The sequence below is a fragment of the Tamandua tetradactyla genome, chromosome 26 (genome assembly GCF_023851605.1).
Source record: "Tamandua tetradactyla isolate mTamTet1 chromosome 26, mTamTet1.pri, whole genome shotgun sequence".
Classification (NCBI taxonomy): domain Eukaryota; kingdom Metazoa; phylum Chordata; class Mammalia; order Pilosa; family Myrmecophagidae; genus Tamandua; species Tamandua tetradactyla.
In genome coordinates, this window is record NC_135352.1 from 12,211,604 (window position 1) to 12,230,809 (window position 19,206).

The 19,206-nt window shown below is 33.5% G+C and overlaps 1 protein-coding gene and 1 non-coding gene across 10 annotated transcripts in view; both read right to left on the minus strand.

Moving 5' to 3' along the window:
* WRN (WRN RecQ like helicase) overlaps positions 1 to 19,206 on the minus strand; it is a 163,303-nt gene that overhangs the window by 14,117 nt on the left and 129,980 nt on the right. For 7 of the 9 annotated variants that reach the window (XM_077144687.1, XM_077144690.1, XM_077144685.1 and 4 more), the window contains 8 exons: positions 13,793 to 13,963; positions 13,618 to 13,715; positions 13,030 to 13,120; positions 12,180 to 12,253; positions 10,026 to 10,113; positions 9,693 to 9,805; positions 7,342 to 7,456; positions 2,206 to 2,334 (listed from right to left, as the gene is read on the minus strand). In XM_077144687.1, the coding sequence (XP_077000802.1) occupies positions 2,206 to 2,334; positions 7,342 to 7,456; positions 9,693 to 9,805; positions 10,026 to 10,113; positions 12,180 to 12,253; positions 13,030 to 13,120; positions 13,618 to 13,715; positions 13,793 to 13,963 (879 nt within the window). The remainder of the gene's footprint in view (positions 1 to 2,205; positions 2,335 to 7,341; positions 7,457 to 9,692; positions 9,806 to 10,025; positions 10,114 to 12,179; positions 12,254 to 13,029; positions 13,121 to 13,617; positions 13,716 to 13,792; positions 13,964 to 19,206) is intronic. The other 2 variants (XM_077144691.1, XM_077144689.1) reach the window with 1 other exon arrangement.
* LOC143670058 (U4 spliceosomal RNA) lies at positions 8,065 to 8,205 on the minus strand. The gene has a single exon (XR_013169239.1). It is a non-coding gene; the product is annotated as a U4 spliceosomal RNA (small nuclear RNA).

The window sequence follows — 19,206 nt, forward strand, 5'->3', positions numbered from 1 at the left end:
CTCATTCAGAAATAAACAATGAATTAAACCTGCATATTAATTTTTCATTTTAACTATTTCTTTAAAACTACCTACAATACACCTCAGGTTTTATTTTTTATACTTACTATACTGAATAAAACAAAATCACCCAGCTTCTGATTAGAATTCAATCCTCATCTTTCTCTAGTTATTGACATTAGAAGCCTATTAGCGGCAGAATATGCATTCTATGTAAGTGTATCAGCTGTCACACCTTTTAAGGATACAATAAGCTATAATACAATATTCTATATACTTGAAATAACACATGGTGCTCTGGTTATATAGATTTCCAAAAGATACATCCTAAAATGCTTTGTGATAACATAAGATACACCTCCAGATACATTCTGTAAAAGGTTCTTGAGAAGATTTTAACAGGTGTTTGAAATTGGCTTTATTCATAAAATAATAAGTACAATTTAACAAGGGCTGTCACTGTCACCATTTTCCTACTATTGAACTTAATATGTACTGTGTTAAATTTAAAGACAATGTTACATATTTATACAGCTTTTTTTTAACAAATGTGACTCAAAATATTCAGAAGGTTTAGTCAGTAGGCTGTAATTAATTTCATGATGCCCTCTATACACTTTGAAAGCCTGAATTTAGCTGTATTTGGTGACTATTGATACTTTCATAGAATATAGCATTTAAAGCTACACTACCATTGTTCACAGGTAGGTTTTCATTACTTTCATTAGACGCTACCTATTACTAGTGTGCACCATGTGTGCATAATATCTGGGTTATTTGATACAGGGCATCAAATTACTTAAAACTAAGTATTACTGCTCCTGATTAATTAATCCTTAGGCATGCCTAATTTTGTGGTTAACTGGCAAAACCCTCTCAGACTCCCAAGAGATACAGTAATCACACCATCATATTACACAAAAAAATACACCCAAAAATAGCAAAAAGCATAAATGAAGATATACCACTCTATACATCGTTAACCATGAATATGTAATATAGTACCATGAAATCTCCTTTTATGGCTGAGTATTAGAATGCATGTCATTAAGAAAATTTGGAATCTGTAATCAATTTTCTTAGTACTTAAAATTCAATTCTACCATACATACATGGTCAAATTATGCATATCCAGGCATATTTAACATGCATATATGAGTTCCTGTTTACATAAAAGTTTAAACTTAAAATTCCTATTTACCATGTATTTCATTTCAAAATACTATGGAATTATGTGGTTTTAATTATAGTGGATGTTATACTTTTAATTAAGAAAAGTAATCAGAATATCTCTTAGGTGATTAAAATAATCTACAAACTGTGTATTTCATTTATATATATTGGACCCTAAACATATTAAGAAGGGTATAATGTAACCTAGTAGATGGAGACACAGAAAATAGGGAAAATCAGGTATTGGATCATCTAGCCTATTCCAAATCAATTTAATTTCAGAGAAGATAGGAATTCAAGTCAGTTAGACTTAGCTAGAAGCCTCATTCTGCCTGCATTTTCGTAATATATATTTTCAATTCTTTTATACAGAAACCCTTACAGACTTCAGGATTTATCCCAGAACAAAGAAGAAACATTAAGTAATGGCCACAGTTTATAATAATTTGGTATTTTTTCACTGGGTATAAGTCATGGTTAAAAAAAAAAATTGAACAATAGGATATAAATTAAAAACAAGTTTTCTTTTAATCTAATTCCAATTTTTGGATTTCCTTCCAGAAGTATTCTATGAATTTTTTATACATACATAAAAATATATAATATATAAACACACATATACACATTTACACGCTTGTTTTCACATTCTTCTGCACTTCCTTTTTTCGTATTTAACAATGTAGCTTAGAGACTATTTCTTATCAGTATGTATATTAATAGCTTTTAAACTATTAGTTTTAAAATATGGTTACTGCAATATTCCTGAGCTATATATAAGTTGTCATTATCCTTGACACAACCTCTGTAAGATAGTCATGGTCAAACTGTATGTACTTGCTGTTGTTACTTAATTGACAGAGCTTGGCTTGGCAGAAAAAGAAAATGATATTCTGCTCTAATTAAAGATAAAATTAGATTTATCATATGGTTAAAAGAAACTGATCCCAAGTCACATCTATTAATATTGAAAAGCTGATAAAATACAAGTTTAGATAAATAAAAAATTCCCTCTAACTTGAAAGTAACACTTACCAAAGACATCTTCTTTTCTTGGAATAAAGAATAAGTGATGGCTATAGATGGTGACAGTGAGTGTTTATTTTGCACAACCAAACTTTTCTTTTGTTCTTCTTGTGGTTTTGTCCTTGAAAAGAGATCTGTCTAAAATTTTAAATGTAGCACAAATGATCAATAATAATATAATGATTGATATAATATTAATACTATCATTAGTCATTCGGAAAAAATACAACTCAGATAAAATTCTTCTAAGTAACAGTTGAAGATTTCCTTTTATATGGGGACTTAAAAAGGTGGTTTTCTTTAATGTATTGATATTAATAGGTAAATAATATTAGAGAGCATACTTTTAAATAAAATATCTGATATCAAACATGGTTTTAGAACTAGAAAGTTCCAGTCTTCCCTTTAGACAATTAAACCTCTAAACCCCTGGAATGGATACTGAATGAATGAACAAATGAACATCCCAAATTTAGGTAATGTAGCAGCCAATGTTACTAACACAGGATGCATCACAGAAGATTTATCATAACTAGGTACATTAGTTTTTTAAAAAGACATATACATCTAAACTGGAGCTCTAAACTTCAATTAAGCATGATGTAGAATCTTAAATATGGTTTTTCTTTAAGAGAATTTTAAAGAAAAAAAGACTAAAGGATTAAAATTTAAAACTAAGACTAATGAAGAAATATTAGAAATTTTAAAGCCTAAAAGGAAGTTAAAGACCAACTGATAGCTTTCAAATATATGCACAGTTTCCCTCCACAATGTCATCTTTACCTTCTAAAACATAAGACCCAGGGTGCTCTGGTAGTTCAGTGGCTGGTATGCCCTCCTTTCATGCATGAGAACAGGGTTTGATTCCCGGACCATGCACCTCCCCCCAAAAAATAATAATAAGACCCAATACTAAAATAAAAGAATCAACGGCAACAAAATTTGGCTTATGGTAATTAAATCCAACATATTTGGCTTATTATAACCAGACCTAGTCCATTTCCATCTATAACGCAAAGTGGGTCTACAGATCAATTCAGAGATTCTAGGGACAACCGCATCCTGATAAGCAGAGAAGCCAGACAACACCACTGTAAGATCTGGGTCTCCAGGTTGTTTCCATCCCTCTTAGATTCTCAAAGAACATTTTTCCATTCAATGGGAAGAGGGTGTTTTCATCTGAGACCTCAACACTTTCAAACTACAGCCTACATTTTTTAGGAATGCCTAAAAACCAACCCTATTACCCAAATTCCCCAAGATTAAAGTATCATCCATACCTGGAAACAATTATGGGATACCCCTATGCCAAGGTCTTAGAAATGTGATTATTGTAAGTTACCCTGGCATATCTATAAAGGTGGCTGTGAATAACCATTTTAGGGGGCAAAAATCATGAGATCACCTATAAATGTCTGACTGAAGAGTTTGGAAAGATCCAAAACGCTCAGTAAAGTATCTGAGAGTAATATTCTCAAGAAGGTAAGAATCTAGAAAGCAAAAGTCTAATTAATTAAATCATGCTCTATGTAGATAAAAGACTGTGAATAGAGAGGAGTCCATTATGGAAACATATAAATGGGAATGATAAGACAAATGTAGGCAACACTTACCTAAGCAGTATTCAAATGAGAAGAGTCTTGGCTAACTAGTTTTGAATATCATGTTTTCCTTAACAAGTAGCACTCTAATGTCTCAGTATACCTTTGTTGCTGAGAAATTACTTGAATAAGACTGGTGTGTGGTGCAAAGGGAAAATTTAGAGTCATATATGTCACCAGAAGGAAAGGTGGCGGTTAAAACATGGGAATGTACAACACAGTAAATCTTGGGGTGGACTATGATTATTATTTAATGTATAAATATAAAAAAGATATTTAAAAGCTCTTTCATGTACTAGAACAAATATATGATACTATTACAAGGAGTAAATAATAGCAAGGTTATGTACCTTTTACAAACTATGCACCTTCTGCAAACTATGGACTAGAATTAACAGTAATGTACCTTTTGCAAACTATGGACTAGAATTAACAGCAATTTTTTTAAACTTCTTTTACTATACAATATAACATACATACAAAGCAAAGAAATAAAAAAGCAATAGTTTTCAAAGCACTCTTCAATAAGTAGTTACAGGACAGATTCCACAGTTTGTCATGGGCTACTATACCATCAACAATAATATTTTAATGTTCTTTCATCATCAGTAACAAATGTACCACACCAATACTATGGGTCAACAATGCAGTTTGGGGATAGGGGATAAGAGAGGACTGGGGTTTTACTTTTTAGTCTTATTTCATTTCTGTAGTAATAAAAATGTTCTAAAATTCGAGCAGTGCAATGGCAGCTCAGTGGCAGAATTCTCACCTGCCAGGCCAGAGACCTGGGTTCAATTACCAGAGCCTGCCCACATGAAAAAAAACAAAAAAGTTCTAAAATTCATCATAGGAATGTATTATGCACAACTACGTGATGATACTGTGAGCCGCTGATTTATACTTTGGATGGTTTGTATGGTGCGTGACTATATCTCAAAATTGAGAAAAAAAAAATGTTTAAAAAATCACTATCAGAATTTCCTTTGTTTTATTCCTGGATTGCTAAATGATTTTCAGATAAACTGACTTCCTATATAATCCTTGCATAGGAGAGAATACCTTGGTTGGGTCACGGAAACTGCAATCTTGCCGTCAAATTAATAATTTATGCTCCGATATATACACTTAACATATTTATAAACATACACACATCCATAAAGTCAAGTTCATGGAGATGGGAAATGCAAATCTACTACTAAAACATAATTTTTCTCAGTGTGACCATCTACATCGGACATGCAAACTTGCAAGAAAAGGAGGAGGAACCTTAGCCAGGGAAAGTGTTCCCACAGGGGGACCAGTCTGAGTAGCCAGCTACGCCTTCCCAGAACACCAATCCTGTTTTGACCCATGCTTTCTGAAAACTGCACTATGCAGCTATTCAGAAGTTTTGAAATAGAAAAGGAAACATAAAATGTGTTTATGCTCAGAACACCAGGTCCCTACCCTGAGGGTCACTTGACTAGAACTGTCTTTCATGTTGACATACGTAACTCTTATATTCTTCCAAAAGCAAGGTAAAGTCCACAAAAAAGGCTTCGGAAACACATTTTTATTGCCTTGGGTCAGATAATTCAAGTTCTAAAATTAGACACTATAAATATGACTTGGAAAGAGGCAGATACTCAATTAATATTTCTCAAAAGGTGGTAAACTAATATTCTGACAAATATAATTACTCATTAGATATCCCTAAATGACTGTGGAAATAAAAATTCTTTTCCCAAGGTAAAGCTCCTAAGTATTATTCCTCATATATCTATTCATAATATAATGGACCACAATGATAAATAACCTTATCAAAATGGTACCAACATTATTCATGAAAGGATAAAGCTCTTCTCTGACTTATTAGTTTGTTACAGGTTTCATTATGACTGCATTAGCTATTTTAATCTAGCTTCTATGCATGGTTAAAAAAATAGCTGTCTATCTTGGGGGCTTTTCTAAGTAGCTGCAACTATTAATTCATTTTTTCTTGGGGGGATAGCACTTTTAAAACATCCTAATTTTCATAAAATGTCTTTCTATCAAATGACTTTTAGCATATTTTTCCTAATGGCCATCTTTACGCTTAAATACCCATGTCTGCATATTTATAACTTCTCATTTGCATTAACACAGTACAAGCCGTATTTCAAAATTTTAAGTAAATATAATTAAAAACTTAATGAAAGTAGTGAATAATAAAACTGGGTTAAAAGCTTTAAAGTTTAACTTATTGCTTTAATAAATGGCTTCAATTTGCATAAAGTCCATAAATAATTCCCAGCAACAGAAATTAGTAGCATTTTCTTTATCCAGAAGTTTCAAAAAGATTCTGTATCTATTTATTGGAACATTTCTCTTTTGCCCCACTTCAATCTCCTCTCCTAAACAAGAGATTGGGAGAGATAATTCTTTCATTATTAAATAATAGCACAAACCCATGAAAAAAGATACTACTATTAGGTCTCCAAAGGAATCTTATCTGATTACTGCTGGTAGACATGGCATTCTTTATCAAATTATTTAGACAATATAATTTCATTCTCAAAAGATTCAATATGAAATACAATAATTTTCACATGTCTTATACAAGAGAACGAAAAGAAAATTTAGAGCTACCAAAGATATCCTAGGTCAAAAGAGGGAAATATTATAGACAAAAAATAGAAGAATTTTCAACTTATGGTTACAGAATGATTTCTCTAAAGTGGGAGCTAAATGTATCTGTCAACACCTCACATGTGTTTCTTAGAAGTAAAAAATGATCATTTAATAATGCTTTGGGTATTTTTAACTCTCCCAACTTTTTATAGGCATTCCTTGTCTTTTATCTTTCTAATGTCATTTAGTTCCTTGCCGAAGGGAGGAAGGGTGTTATTTCCATTGTTTAGGTGAGAAAATGGAAACAGAAATTTTGGCAGAGTTAAAACCCTAACCAGTGGTCTTTCCACCACCTCACACTAACTGTCTCACCTTCTGTGCTGGAGCACATAACACAGAGATTGTATGTGGAGCTTAAGGAAATGAATCCAAATAATCCTTGTGGAAACAGTAATTTATAGTGGAGAAAGAAATAATAAAATGATAGGAAGAAAATACTACTAAGACTGAAGAGGATAACATGAAATTCATTTAAATCAAAAGCCAGCATTACTGGAGGTGAGTATAGTTAGAGAATATGCCAAACAAGAACAAAATGGAGCTCCTTACCAAATTAATAGTAAGTAAAACTTGGCAACTTTAATCTCTAACTACCGTATTTGCAAGTAAAAGTTAAAATGTATCGACCTGAAATAGAGAACATATTCAAACTTAAAAACAAAAACTCCCAACAGAAGAGAAAGACACGAGCATGATATTTTAGTATTATCTTCAAAATTATATAACTGACAAGATTTTCCTAACTGATTCAAAAACAAACTAAATTCATTTTCTAACTGTTCAGTACAGAAAGACAAATAAAGGGAGATTATGTTGCTTTTGGGGGATAGTTTTTAAATGGCAAAAAAATGTCTATTCTCTAAGAGTTCCTGCAAAGCACTGCACTTTTTACCTGAACATTACTGATTTGGCAGAAATGCTTGAGGACTTCCAGTAGAGGGGCCAACATAGTAGCTTTGCCTTCAGAAACACCATCAATTCTTTTCACATTTTCAACTGTAGTAGGTCTGTTAAAAAATAATAATAATAAAGGTCAAGAAACCACTGAAACACTAATACTCCAGAAAATAGGATGTATATTCACACTCAATAAATTTGTATATTTTCATACGACTGCTATGCATTTAATTTTATTTTGTTCCCTAAACCAAAAACAAAGTTTTTCTTTCTTTACTTTCTACCACTTAACGATCTGCTGTTTTACCAATTCACCAATAAAAAATCACTACTACCATCATCACAAAAACATAGAACTAGCTGGTAAACAGGCCATTATGATAAAGGAACAGACTAAAGTTTAATTTTCAACTCTATTACTGATATTATTATTATTTCATAGAAGTGAAAAGGAAAACTATCAGGCGTGGAGACAACTAAAAAGTTAAAAAGCCCTCAGAAGAAAGGGTCATTCATTATTTTCTCACATACAGTATTTAACTAGAACAGTAAGCCTCGTAACTACTTCAGGCTTTTAGTTCAATAGCTCTTATTGTGTCTAATATCCAAGAAACTGTACAATGTCTTCTTCTAAAAATCTGCCAAGTTAATGATTTTTCTTTTTCATATCTTCTCTGAACATTAAAGTATAGTCTTAGAATATATATATTTTATTTAATCTTCATAGAGACTGTCAAAAATTGCCAGTGCCAACTATATTCCAAGTCGTCATGGCAGGGTATTGGGAAAAGTTTTCAATTAGCAATAATTGCTCCTTGGATAAACCTCATTGGCTATGATAGTGCCATTGTGCAAAGCTAGAGTATCTATTTTTAATGACAAAATTATTATAAGATAGAAGCACTAGAAATATCATTAGAAAACTCTGCACTAAAGTAACATCTTTTGGACAAAACTTAGTAACAGAATTTTTTAAAAGGAAACACAAAGAGGAATACAATTACCAGACTATTCACTGGAAATACAATTCTTTTAAACATTTATTGACCCTCTAGTGTTTACTAAGCATTGTGCTAGGTGCTAGAAACACAAAGATGTGAGGAACACAGTATCTTTATTCACAAAGCTTAAAATCTAGATGGTATAATACATATATACCACTGACCACAAAATAAAAGAATGCAATGTGTGATAAGTGCCACAGAAACAATTCATCTAAAAGTCCTTTATAAAGTTAGAAGACAAGAATTACGTAGCTGATAAGACAGGAAGACCTCATGGAGAAAGGAGTAATAAAGCTTGATCTTTAAGGATTTCAGAAGAATTTTGGAAAATCAAACAAACTACAAGGCAGAAGCAACATTTTTTGTTTGTTTGTTTGTTTTTGCATGGGCAGGCACTGGGAATCAAACCTGGGTCTCTGGCATGGCAAGTGAGAACAGTGCCACTGAGCCACCATGGCCCACCCCAGAGGCAACATTTTAAATAGACATGTGGATATAGAAAAGGGTCTTCACCAAATGGTAAACCATCCAAGTAAGATAAACCATTCAAAATTCTGTGACTAAATGGAAAAATACGCTAAGGTTCATCAATGGAGGGTCTTGACTTCAAGATGAAAGAAGCTAACATTTACAGCCAGAGTGAAACCATTTAAACAGGAAGCTTAATTTGGTACTCTTAGACCTGATCAACTAGAGAGAGACTGAAGAACAAGTGACCAGTTAAGAGGCTTCTGCAATAGTTCAAGATTAAATGGTCTGACAAACTCTGGGATTTGTCCTGTAACTACTTGTTGAAGAGTGTTTTGAAAACTATTGCTTTTTTATTTCTTTGCTTTGTATATATGTTATACTATACAATAAAAAAAGTTTTAAAAAAGATTAAATGGTCTGAACTAACACAGCATCACTGAGGAGGAAAGCATAAACATACAAGAAAAGTTTAAATGAAAAAGCATGAAAAGTGTTTTAAATAAGAGGAAGAAGTGAAAACTATGTAACAGGTTTTAAACATGTGTGTTTAGAAACATGGTAGTACCATTAGTAAAAATAAGGAATTCAGAAAGTAATTTTGGTGTGTGGATAAAATGCTTGTATGGAAGTTAGGTGGATAATGAATGAGATTTCATATATTCTGATTCTGATTACTGAAAAGATGGGCTGGATTTCACTTATGTAGAAGAGTGGGACTAAAGCTCAGTGGTCAGGACAAAGGATATTTGGGAGTCACCTTACAGATGTGACATTTGAAGGCACAGTAATATTACAATTTAATGATATATTTTAGAAATGTGTCATGGTGGAAGAAAATACATTAGAAAGTCTACAAATAGATTATATTTACCTCATTTTGGCCATATCCACCAATACCTTATTTGTTGCCAGAATAGCTGGAGGAACATTCATTTCATTGGCATGTTTCTGCCTAGCTTCCACCAACTTGCCATATAACAGGGTCTGGACAGGTACAAAAGAAACAATTCAACTTCTTTTGAAGTACTTAACACAATTCAGTTCCTTATTTTAGAGCTTCAGCTTATTACTGCCCTGAAATGAAAATACACTGAACTCTGTCTCAGGGTTGCTTAAATCCTGAAGCTAATAACAGGATTTTAACTATGCAAAGGCTCGTAACTATGATCCTCACAAACGAATTGTCTTTTTACAAAAACCTTACCTGAGTCTCTTGCTCTTGGGCTGAAACTACAGGTTCTGAGGACTTGTAAGACACAGAAAGACATTTTCCTGGAGATTGCACCATGATACTAAAAAATTTGAAGGAAAATAAATAATAAAGGAAGAGTTTTTATTTTGCACCCAAAATGAGAATACAATTCCATGTGAATATAAACATTTAATTTTCACAATACCAATCAGGTCATTTCTTACCTAAACAACTAAGAACCTAGTATTTAAAATATTATAATGGTAATGCTAATTGCAACTGGAGTTAATCACAAAATTGGCGGACTTAAGAACAGCATTTCTCCTATCCTCCTCCTCTTCAACTAAATCCTTTGGGAAAAAAATTATTCCATACCCATACCGAAGATCACTTTTTTTTTTTTAACTGAGAGGTATACAATCTATGATTCTTTCTTTTGCTCCCAATTGCTTTTATGACCAAGTTCAATGCTTGAAAAGAACTGGGTATTCCAGTCCCTACTTCAATCTTTAACCCTAAATTTTATCACTCTTTTGCTTCCCTCTATCAGAGAATCTCTTGCCATACTGTTGAGTTCCTCAGTTAGGTCACACTCTCTCTTTCTTTTATGCTACTGTATTTGAGCTACTCCTCTGTTTAGAAAACTTCCTGACTTCATCTGACCAGCCTCAGTATCATTCTTCTTCTGGGAAGCCTGAGTTTAAGCCCTTATGTATTTCTATAGTGTCAATAACTGGACTGTAATTTGATGTTCCTTTGTCTGTACATTCCACTAAACTATAAACTCTGGGAGAGCCTGTAACTAAATCTCTTTATTTCCCACTGAATCCCAATGGCATAAAAAAAGATGCTTAGTGAAAACATGGTAAATACTGACAAAAAAGAAATAGTTCACTAATTTGTGTGTTATATTGTTCTAGCAGTGCTTAAAATTTTGTTTACATAAAACAGCACATACCACATAATGAAACAAAAAGAAACCATTTTGGGTGGAGAGACTGGCACTATGATAAATGTACTGTCAGATCCCAAGAATATTATCTAAGGGAGCAAACCATTAGAAAGTGCATTATAGTTTTAGAGCACATTAATTTTAGCTGATATGGATGTAAACACAGCTCATTTTATCTGTGCATGCATAATATAGGCCCTTACTGAAACATTTATTTCAAACTCCCCATCTTTAGTACTTCTGTAATTCTGTACATTTTACATTTTTAGTAAATCAGCAAGTCAAATACAAGCTTAAAAGTACAATAAGTGTATCATCACATATTTTCTACCAGCTTTTATCTATCATTAGCTTTTTCTGAAAATGGGGTGGGGATATATATTTCATGCAAAATTCAGTAGTGTTCAGATGCTAGAGGTAGACAAATATAGACTTAACAACAGCTTTATTACTACTGGATGCCATTAAACAAGTCACTGAACTTCTTAACCCCTAATATACTCAACTGAAAAATAGAGATTAATATTAGTAGTTAATTCATTGTTGTTGGGAAAAAAACTACATGAGATAATACATATAAAATGTTTAATACATAGCATACAGCCTGGCAAACAGTAATATTCAATTAATTTTAGCTATTAAATTATTTTATTATTAATATTATTTTATAGATCTGCTTTAATAATTATAATACTGTAGGTTTATTCTTTATCTTCCTTCTGCCAATGAAACTGCCCAATATCGGGTAGTCCTCTCTCTTTAGAATAAAGAAAAAGTGCTACTGTTATGGTTGAATCATGTCTTCCACAAAGTCATGTCAAGTCTAACCCTGGGTGCTGTGGATGTGAACTCCTTCATTAATACAATCTTAGAAGATGGTATTAGTCAAGATGAGGCCAAACTGAATCAGGGTGGGCCTTACTATATAATCACTGGAGTTAGACACAGTAAGTAGGAGACGGATGGGGTGAGAGGCAGCCATGTGACAGAGGCAGAAATGGGATTACGCCTTGCCAGCAAGCTGACACAAGAATGCTACCGACTTCAGAAAAGTGTGACCTGCCCACACTTTGATGCTGGACTTCTAGCCACCAAAATGGTGAGACAACAAATTCCTGTTGTTTGAGCCAAATAGTCTCTGGTACTTTGTTAGAGCAGTCTTGGCAATCTTCAACAGCTGATAGAGCAGAGAAAATAAATTTTGAAGTCTATACCTTTTTTTAGGAACATTATTTCCAGAAGAAATTTTGTCAGGTGCTTTGTAAGAATACATCTTCTGCAAGTGAGACTGTTTTAAACAAATGAATATCCATTAAAACAAAAAATATTTGAAGTTTCAAAACACTTCTAAATATCAAGAAAATTAAAAAAAAGCTCACAATGATAACTTTCTTCTGTTTAATCAAGTATTTTTTAAAACATTTCTATCAAATAAATCACCTGAAAATAATGAAATACCAACTTCCAGGGTTCTAAGGCAGTTAGAAATACACCCATTGTCCCATTCCTCCCAAATCTACAGAGAATAAAAGATCAATAGAATGTTCTGAGACAAAGATAAAAAATGATTCAATATATTCTGAGTACTTCAGTTAATAAAGCAAAAAACGTTCACTGGAAGATTTAATTCAGTACATTTGTATACCACACTAGTGTTGTAATTATCTGAAGTCTGCGAGAGGTAAGTATTTAAGAATTTAGTCTACAATAGCTATCGAGGATCCACAAACAAAGCAAGAAATGATGTGTATATGAGTTTATCTTTAATGAGAACATTTAGGAATCAGGCTTATACACCAACTACAAGTATCATACTATGTAAAAACTCCAAGCTAACTGGGTCATAAAAACAGGTTTAAAGTAGTCAAAATAAGCTATTTCTTTTTCAAATACTGCTGAACTATTAACTTTAGAAATCATACCTCATATTTTATTCTGTTCATATCACTTCTCTTTCCAAATTTTATGCTTTGTTATATATGTCATCTTTCTCTTTAATTGAAGGGAAATCAAAATATAAATTTTTAAAATAGGAGATGCTTCTATAAAAAATTAAATAAGTACCTTTTCTTTAAAACAAACCTTATCTGCAGTTAATTCAATTGGTGCCTGGTTAGAAGAACACTGCTCAGTTCTTGAAGACGCTGTTTTAGAACTGAAAAAAATAATAAAATAAATTATCTTTCATGTTAAAATGTAACGATCTAATTCATGAATCTTCACTCCCCACTTTCAGATATTTAGATGAGATGAAATTACCCCTTTAGAACTGTACATTTTTAACACTGATTTTTCAAAAAAATCTCTGATAAAGGTCAATTTGTAAAGATACTAAAAGGTATTTACCACTATCTACACATAAGAAGGCAATACAATTTGTGGCTTCTTCCACACTGATCTCAACATTGCTTCTTTAATCATTGGGAAAGAAACATTTAAATAATATAGTCAACCACTTTCTCTAAACCAAGACAGTATCTTACGATTTCTCTTTCTCCTGATGATCCCTATCCCTAATCTAACTAAAAGAGTTATATAAAAACAAATCTTTACTCATTTTATCTGTAAATTGGTATATTTTGAATGATTTAAGCAACAACAGAAAGCTCACACATTATTAAAAAAAATTTTTTAAAGAAACTGAAAATGAACCTTGGCAGAAAGAACTTTCTTGGACACAATTCTTCATTTGCTTGAAGGATAAGACTCTGAGGAGATTCTTTATTGGCTTTATCAAGCCAGTTTCTACCCTACCAAACACAAGAAGATTCTTTTAATGCATAGTGAGAACAATTAAGCCAAAAAGGTAGACATCCACACTGTTTACCTTTTTTGTGAGGGTGCAAATATTTACAAATTTGTTATGCCCAGGAACTTCTATTAACAACCCCTCAATCAACAGCTGACGAGACAAAGCCTTCCACCATCTTTCTCTGTGATCTTTGCCAGTGCCAAATAAACTGTGGCTGCGATATTTATCTGCGAGACGCTGAGAGTTCTGAAATTAGCAATAAAATCAGTATATAAAAATGCTTATTTAATTAAACAGTTAAGTAAAACACAAAACCATTTGCTGATTTTTTGAATAACACTAAATTGCAGCTTTAAAAACCTACAAAATTTTCAAATCCATCCTGTGTGGACACCTAACTCATAAATAAACATAGAATGAAATTGTACTCCTTTTGTCTTTTAAATAATGGCAGGAAATTTCAGACATAATTCAGACACACGTCCCAATGTACAGGTTTGAAACTGTATTTGTAGTAGTTTTAACCTGTGCTATTCAGAGATCTTCTTCACAAATTCATACTATTATTTAAAAGCAATGATCATAATCTACAGTTCAAGTCTTGAACACAACGGTGTTTAACGCAGTATGGCCTAAGAGTCAGTCATCAGTGAGTGGCAACACAACAACTCCTTTCCACAACATGGTTTTATTAACTGTGCTTTTGTTCACAATGCACTGCAAAGTTTACTTAATCATTATGATTTAACTGCCTCACAGATATAGTCCAGAAAAAGTAGGTGCATGCTAAACAGTTGATGCTTTTGGGTTTGTGTTTTTCTCAGGGAAGAGAAAATTCCTATAGGAGATTTTTCATGGCCATCAAGTTCTAGAAATCTCAGGGAAGCTAGTCTGCATATGCAATTTCTTCCCTAATAGAGATAATTCCCCCCACCTTCCCATATTTTCCATTCATTTGCCCTTTTACTACTTCTTTTATTCATCCTATGCACTTAAACACTACTTTTAAATGTGGAATAGTATATGAACTTAGGGCTTTATGGAAAAATTGCTCCTAACATACTGGTGGTGAATATGACAGACAAGTCATTCTAACCTCCATCTACTATGATTTCTACTGCAGTATATGGAAACCCTGACAAACACTATTTCTCAAACTCCCTGACAGCTACGGTTCTGGATGCAACATATGTATCGCTAACCAGATGTATATTTGCATGGCATGAATATGCTGGAAGTGAGACAAAAGCTATTCCCCAGCTATTTTTGCAGGCATATATGATTATGGAAGAGTTTGCTTTTTATGAGAAAGTATTGGCAAAGAACCCAGCATATAACTATTGGCTCTGTGAGTATTAAAAGGCATCCATTTTGTTGATACAGATTATAGCAGCTGCAGTGTAGTTCCCAGGGCAAGCAGAAGTAGAACCTCATTCTTAGAGCTTCCTATTCAGGGCAGTCTGGAAGCAGACAGGTTCAAGATCAAAGAAGAGGCAGCAGTTTCCCGAGGTCTATTTCGTTACGTAATCTTGTCAACAACAGCGCAAGTCATTTAACATCCTGTAATAACCATATTTCTGTTCAAATTAGTTAAAGCACATATTGGGGACTGAACTGTGTCCCCCACAAAAATATGTTTAATACTCACCAATACCTGTGAATGTGACCTTAATGGAAACAGGATCTTTGCAGATGTAATTAGTTAAGACTAGCTCATAACAGATTAGGTGGGAAAAGGGAAATTAGCACAGAGAGGAGGCATTAAAATGCCCATGTGAAGATGGGAGGCAGAAATTGGAGTTATACTGCTGCAAGCCAAAGAATACCTGGGGACATTAGAAGCTGGCAGAGGCAAAGAAGGGTCTTCCTCTAGAGGCTTAGGAAGGGGCATGGCTTGGTCAACACCTTGATTTTGGACTTTTAGCCTCCAGAACTTTGAGAGAGTAAATTTCTGTTGTGTTAAGCCACAAGTTTGTGGTACTTTGTTATGGCAGCCTTAGGAAACTAATACAATGGATTATGAATGTTGCATCTGAACCCTGACAAGATTCTAAATGAACCTGACTAGGTTATATTTGTTTAAAAACCACACATATCTTGAAAATGTAAGAGATCATTGTGTTCTAAATATTTAAATAAAAATGAAGTCTAAAATTTTACAAATAAGCACAGTCTGGAATTCAACAATTTTACCAATCATCTATACCTAATGAAGATTTAACAACCAATGCATATAAGAATCTAAGGACCAAAACCAAGGAACATAGAGGATAAATGTTGGCAGACACAACTTAAGCATTGTAAGACTCTCTATCATGCATGGATTGGTTTTATTCAACTGATATGAATATTTTAGTTAAAGGTTCATTTTAGATCATTAAAAATGTGAACACAAATGATCTCAAACAGATAGAAGAATGACATACTTAAATGTAAAGATAATATTGCTTTAATATTTGCACATCTTTTCAAGCTTATGATTGAAAACAAAAATACATCCTATTACAGATCAAAATTAACACACTTATGTTGTTTATTTCTCACGCACAGATTTACAAGAATAGCCCTAAATAAGGTCAATCCTTCCAGCAAAGGAAGTGAAGCTGAAATTAGGTTACATTTCCATCAGAGACACAGAAGTGAAAAGATACTGGGCTTAAAATATAGGCTTCTGACAGGTGTGGTTAAGTCTTAACATGCTTTCTATTAAATCTTAAAAACGAAAAACAGAAATAGAATTCTTTTTATTAAAGCGGTTGAGTATGAGCTTTAGTATCATGACAATTATGTTTTACAAAAATCTTATTAAAACAAGATTTCAAGAAATATAAACATCCAGGTACACAGCATCTTTTTCCTTAACAATCTCTGCCTATGCTAACCATGACTTTGGGCGGATGTGAGTAGAATATCTAAACTCAAACATCACAGAATTTCATAACTGGAAGTCATGTTAGAGCTCTTTGATCTATCCTACTCATTTTACTCAGATTGCTAACAAATAATCGGATGCTCAAAGATGCTAAGTACTAGCCTAAGGTCCCACTGTGCATTTGTACTGGAACTGGGACTAGAATACAGGCCTCCAGATCACTAGCTCAATATACCATTCACACACTCCTCACAAACCTATAAACACAGACAGACACGCATATGCATATATACAGATTGTGGTCAGTGTAGGTTCTGGAGCTAAATTACTTACATCAACACATAGCTCAGGTATTTACTAGCTTTTGTATATTTACTAGTTTTCTGTGTTTTTATTTTCTCGTCTGCTATACTGGTATAAAAATAATTTCTCTCTCTTTGGGATGTTATAAAGAATAAATGAGTAAACAGGACAAGGCCTAGTTCAATAATATTAACTGTCTTTGTATCAGCTAATAGCTGACAACTTAAATACAAAACCCTGGCTTAGTATCTGGTCATTTTTCACTGGAACATTTACTAATGGCCCTCTACGTCTATTAGAGATTATTTCCAGAGAAGGAGACTGTATTGTATACAACTTAATAACAGCAAAGATATTAAAAGTTTCCTAACTAGCACTTACTAGCTTTCTAGACCTCAAAAATTGCTCTAATCTTGCCTTTCATAAGCTGAAAAAACCTGGAGTGAACACATACTCTACTATGAAACAATGAGATTCTTCCTAATCAGTAGGGAGCAACTGCCCCTTCCCCTCCTGAATAGTTGTGAATACTGTGTACCGCGAATAAATTTACACTGTTTTGTTTCCATGGCAATTATCATCCCAGAATGAACTCTGAGCATCTTTCTTTAAAGGACGCATATTCCTTTTCAAATAAAAATTCACACTAAGCCAAGAAATATCTTTTTAAAAACAGAATACAATAAATATTTTCAACAACAAATCTTCAATGACTTCTCACTTTGAGCAAGGCAATATCTTTTTAAAAACAGAATTAATACAATAAATACTTTCAACAACAAATCTTCAATGACTTCTCACTTTGAGCAAGGCATCCTCCATTAACTACCTAATGTTTTCCTGGTTAACTTATTTTTTTAGGTTAACTGATCAGTAAAATAAAACTGTCTAGGATGAGAAAACTACTCTAGAGAATATAGAGACGTGGGCACCAATTTTAAAGAGGGCCCAATTTCATACACACACATCACTTACCAACCCAACCACAAATCTTCATTCTGGTATCTCTAGATCACTCAATCTACAAACACAAATTTAAAACTGTGTAAACAGTGTACTAAATAGAAAAGGTAATAGACTAATAGTCACGAAAGTTATTTTCTCATCCTAATTCTCTAAGTATAATCTAAGGCAGGTCATCTGACTTTCTGGAACTCAGTTTCCACAAATGTAAAATAAGGTGATAGAATTAATAGGTCTTTTGCTAGTTCTAGCTCTAAGAGTGTATTTCTATGTGACACAGTGGTAATTTGTTACAACAGCCCTGGGAAATTAATACAGATTTTGGTAGTAGGAGTGGGGCGCTACTGTAATAAACACCTAAAAAGGGAGGAAGTGGCTTCGGCATTGGGTAATGGCAAAGACTGGAAGAATTTTGAGAAGCACATTGGAAAAAGCTTAGATTGACTTGAAGAGATTGTTGGTGGAAATACGGAACATGTTATTGGAAACTGGAGGACCGTTATAAAGGAGCAGAAATTTGGCCAAATTGTGTTCTATAGTTGAGTGGAAAGCAAAACTCGTAAGCAATGAACTTGGATATTTATGAGGAGATTTCCAAGCAAAGTATGGAAGGTACAGCCTGGTTTTTCCGAGCTGCTTATAGTAAATCACGAAAGGAAAGAAGCAAATTGAGGAAGAAACATTAAGCAAAAAGGAACCAGCACTTGGGAGGTTCTGAGCCTATGGACTGCTAAAATTAGTAATTCGCTATTGAGAAAACATGCACTGGAAAGAACATCAAGGATGGGCTGGACAACCTCTTGCTGAAGAGATTAGGTGTATGACTCATGTATCTACTGAACCATTTCAGCAGAAGCCAGAAACAGAGATGGGGTTACCCAGGAAGGATCTGTGGAGAACATTCTTATCTGATGGTGTTGACCCCATGAAATCGCATAGGAGACGGACAAGGTTTTTGAAGATGTTACGCCAGGAGAAACACTACCAGCTTGGATTGAAGGAATAGAGACAGGATGAAATGAAGAAAGAATGAATCTAAGGGCAAAGGTACAGATGCAGAGGCAGAGGCCAGACAGGGCAGAGCCACTGCCACTACCATGGACCTAAAGGGCAAAGGCCAATCTCATCACTACAGCCACAGATGGCTCAATGCAGAGATCACTGAACCACAAAGGATTATTCTCAGGTCTTGAAAACTAATGGAATTTGTCCTATTGGGTTTTTTACTTGCTTGGGATCAGTGACCCCTTTATTCCTTCCTTTTGGAATGAGAATGTCTATCCTATACCTGTGCCACCACTGTATTTTGAAGGCAGAAGCTTGTTTTCTAGTTTCACAAGTCCACAGATGG